The 4,175-nt window shown below is 49.7% G+C and overlaps 1 protein-coding gene across 1 annotated transcript in view; it reads left to right on the top strand.

Annotated features, from left to right (window-relative positions):
* The window catches only part of LOC104539308 (interferon-induced very large GTPase 1-like), a 7,340-nt gene extending 4,983 nt beyond the window's left edge, over nucleotides 1-2,357 (top strand). Inside the window, 1 exon segment of the mRNA XM_010182792.1 lies at nucleotides 1-2,357. This exon segment is cut by the window's left edge and continues 25 nt beyond it. Within this exon segment, the coding sequence (XP_010181094.1) occupies nucleotides 1-2,357 (2,357 nt within the window).
* The last annotated feature ends 1,818 nt before the right edge of the window (nucleotides 2,358-4,175 follow it).

Raw genomic sequence — 4,175 nt, 5'->3', positions numbered from 1 at the left:
AGCAGGAATTCTGCGACGTCTCCTGCTTCAGCGACGTCATCCGCTTCGACGTGAACACCCACATCCACTACTTTGCTCACCTGTGGGAAGGAAACCCCCCGATGGCGCCGCCCAACCCCACCTACAGCCAGAACGTCCAGGAATTAAAGAGCAAAATTCTCCAAGCCGCCAAGAAGGAGTCGCAGGGCAGCATCTTGAGGCTCTCGAGCTTGAGGGATCGCATTAGCGACCTGTGGAACGCCTTGCTGAATGAAAACTTCATTTTCAGCTTCAAGAACTCGGTGGAGATCGCCGCATACAAGAAACTGGAAACGGCGTTCAGCCAGTGGTCCTGGCAGCTGAGGAGCCACATCTTGGACCTGCAGATGAAACTGGACAACAAGGTTCGCAACGGGGAATTGCAGAAGGTCACCACAGAGTACCTTGAAAAAATGGTGCAGGGGACGAATGATGCCATCACGAAAGACATGGAGAAGTATTTCAGCGAGGACAGAGACTGCGAGATACTGATCCAGTGGAAAGGCAGCACGGAACAGAAGCTGAAAGACCTGAAGGAGTCTCTTCTTTCTGAGACGAGGAAGAAGTGTGAGAGTCTTATTGAACTGAAGAAGAACCAGTGTAAGCTGGACGGAAGGAAGTCAGAGTATGAAAACGAGCTCCTGAAAAAGAGTAGGAAGTTGGCTCTGTCTCTAAAAGGCCAGAGTTTAAGTGAGAGAGAACTGCGAGACCAATTCCTTTCTCTCTGGGCAACGTGGATTGCTGAAGTCTCCTCTGCTTCTTCCCCTCTGGAGCAGGTCAATATCGATGTGGAAATAGAAGATGTCCTTCTGGACCTCATTAAGGAGCCTAACTTAGATCAACGAATCAGGACATTTCCCAAATACAGATTCTTTGCTGTCGACTTGGAGAAACACGTCGCCAAGAAAAGGAAGTGGATGAGCTGGAGTACCAAGTTGGATGAAGCTGATGTGAGCACCATAAGGCTCATTACGGATAACATCATAGAGCACGTGCAGGCAAACATCGCTAAGAAGGAGAAGGAGAAAAGGGATTACAGTCGAAGTTTCATTCATGAAATACTGAATGAGGTACAGAAAGGTATGAACTCTGTCCCTAGCAATGCGAAATACAGCTTCAATAAAGACTACAGAATAGATTTATCTCTGTATCTGTGCAGAACGGCGGCAGAAAGGTTTAAAGACATGCATGCAGCATTTAGGAAAGCAAATGATCCAGCCATCTACCTGGAGAGCAAGAGAGAGGATTTCTTTAAGTGTTTCCAGATTTCCTGCCAAGGAGCCACTTCTATCACCACATTCGCTGTTTTCCTGTGTGACAAGATTGCCTCGGCTCTTTGCCGGGCGGTCTACGAGAGGACAGCGCTCGATATCGCCCTGGACATGCAGGGCAAAATCTCGGATTTCAATGGCAACAGATCCTCTCTGGAGGTTTGCATCCTGAAACACCTGGCGGAAGAAGAAAACTTTGAGAACTTCAAGGTGTACATCAGTCACCCGGAAAGCTTTTTAAAGAGCTACATTCGGAGGCGCGTCGAGACGTACTGCTTGGATAAGAACAGGAGGCTGGAGAAGTTTTTGGACTACTCCCTTACTCGCTGCTACGAAAGCATCCAGTCAGCCGTTTTTCTGGCCACCAGCGTCGTCAAAGACAGGAAGGACAGAAACGACAAGATCTCCCTTTGGCTGGATGAATTCTGCAGCGCGCTCGGGGAGGTGCTGAGCTTGCCCAGGAGCGACCTGAAGAGCATCGAGCACCAGGAGATCACCGACATAGAGTTCCTGAATAACGCCATGGCGGAAGCATTGGCTCCCCTGAAGGAGGATCTCAAGGAAGGGTTTGCGGCCGCCGACATGAGCTGCTTTGAGAGGCAGCCCCACGAAATCCTGGCTGAGCAGTTTGCGGGGTGCTGGCACCAGTGTCCCTTCTGCGGGGCTGTTTGCACCAACACCATGCCGAACCACGACGGGGACCATCAGCTCATCTTCCACCGCCCGCAAGTTTTGACGGGGTACAGGTGGCATAGAACGGACAACCTGGTCATCGATATTTGCTCTAGTAGCGTTGCCAGCGACTGCATGTTCAGGATTGGCGAAGACACGTGGATCCCCTACAAGAAATACCGGGATGCAGGACCTCCTTACTCCACGTGGAACATTCCTCCCGACCCATCCATGCAGGCGTACTGGAAATGGTTTGTGTGTCATTTCAGGACGCAGCTGGAGAAAAGGTACAACGGGAAATTTCACGGCAAAGGAGAAATCCCTTCTTCGTGGCAGAAGATTAAGAAGCAGGATGCGCTTGATGAACTGGAGAAGCTTCAGGCCAAGCCGATCTGAAGGAAGAACCGCAACTGCTTCGCGTTTTAGAAGGATGTAGTATGAGTCTATCCGCAAAATAGCATTATAACGACTCCGACCTCAAGTCATACGAAGAAAACAGTATCTGATTGCTTGCAAAGCTGAGTGAAATAAAGCGCGCTCCTCCTGCCGTTGCTCAGAAATTCCCTTGCTTCACCATAAAGCCAGAATCTGCTTCCCTGCTTGCCATAAACATCTACATCTGCTTTGTCTTCGAGCGAAAAATGAAATTTTTTGCAGCAAGCAGATAGCTGAGATCAAGACCAAGCACTGGATGAAGAGCAAAGGCAGCATCAGAAAGCACCAATTTTATCAGCTGCTATGAGAAAAGAAGCGACACTGGCAAAAAACCAACCAACAAAACCAGTTTTCAAGCAGCAAGCACTTGTCAGGCTTAAAGAAAAGGCCGTGGGATCTGAGAGCAGCTCCACGTTGGCCGTGTTGCTTTTAGGGGTTATCATTGCCTTATTGATTCCTCATTGATAAACTGAGCTCTTACTCAGATCAGCAGCTGTGCTGTCTCTGCTGCTCTTAAAGCAGCTAACGCAACAGCCCATGTGGATTTTGGTAGTGGTTTATGTAGTGGTTTAGGTAGCGGTAGTAGGTTAGCAGCGTTTTTTAGGTATAACTTCATATGTTAAGCCATTCCTACACAGGCACCTGGACCTGGTAAACTTTCCTGCAGCTCTTCGCCGCAATAGGCGTTGCTCTTGCCGCTTGCTTTGGTGTTGAACATAAAACCTTTGTACGACTGATGTGGAGAATTACGTAGCTTTGCAGCTACCTCACCGGCAGCGTGTGACGTTAGGATTCGTGCTGTCGAGGCTGGTGGCAATGGGCGATGGTCTGGAGGATGTGGGACCAGCTGGGACTGCACTCGTGAGGTGATCGGTGGATTTTGCTGCACAGGTCCTGCGACGCCGCCTGAAACCCAAGGACCAAGCACTTCTGGAAAGTTGGCCAAAGCAGTGTTTCATTATAACCCCTTGCAGTCTTTGCTAATAAACTAATCAAGTTGGACTGGCCTGGTCTTTGTGTCCTTTATTTTCAGGTGAGCTACAGTTGTGCGTGGCTTAGTGGGTCGAGAGAGGTTCTCCTCCCCCTCTGCTCTGTCCTGTTCAGACCACATCTGCAATAATCTGTCCAGTTCTGGGTCCTCAGGTCAAGAAGGACAGGAACTGCTTGAAAGAGTCCAGCAGGGCCACAGAGATGAGGTGCAGATACAGCACCCGTGGGGAGACAGTGGCCTTGCCATGTTTCACAGAATCACAGAATCCCAGACCGTTAGGGATTGGAAGGGACCTCAAAAGCTCATCCAGTCCAATCCCCCTGCCGGAGCAGGAACACCCAGATGAGGTTACACAGGAAGGCATCCAGGCGGGTTTTGAATGTCTGCAGAGAAGGAGACTCCACAACCTCTCTGGGCAGCCTGGGCCAGTGCTCTGGCACCCTCACTGAGAAGAAGTTTCTTCTCCAATTGAAGTGGAACCTCCTGTGTTCCAGTTTGTGTCCGTTACCCCTTGTCCTATCATTGTTTGTCACCGAGAAGAGCCACCAAAATGGTTTCTATGAATCCATCCCAGCGAAACCAGGACACAAGCTTTGGCTCATCTGTCAGATGTGTCAAAGTCTGTGCACCAGTAACTCCCAGTTACTTCTCCAGTACACGGAGCTGTACTTTACTCGGAGGAGCAATCCCTGCACACAGGGTTTGTAACCAAGCTTCTCAGTGACATTGACTCACTGAAGTTAAGCCATTAAGGAAAGCAAAAGCCCTGATGATGGTGGGATGGGAAG

The sequence above is a fragment of the Mesitornis unicolor genome, unplaced genomic scaffold, assembly GCF_000695765.1.
Source record: "Mesitornis unicolor isolate BGI_N332 unplaced genomic scaffold, ASM69576v1 scaffold12044, whole genome shotgun sequence".
In the NCBI taxonomy this organism is placed as follows: Eukaryota; Metazoa; Chordata; class Aves; order Mesitornithiformes; family Mesitornithidae; genus Mesitornis; species Mesitornis unicolor.
Note: the sequence above shows the minus strand (reverse complement) of the source record. Positions and strands in the feature narration are given on the sequence as shown.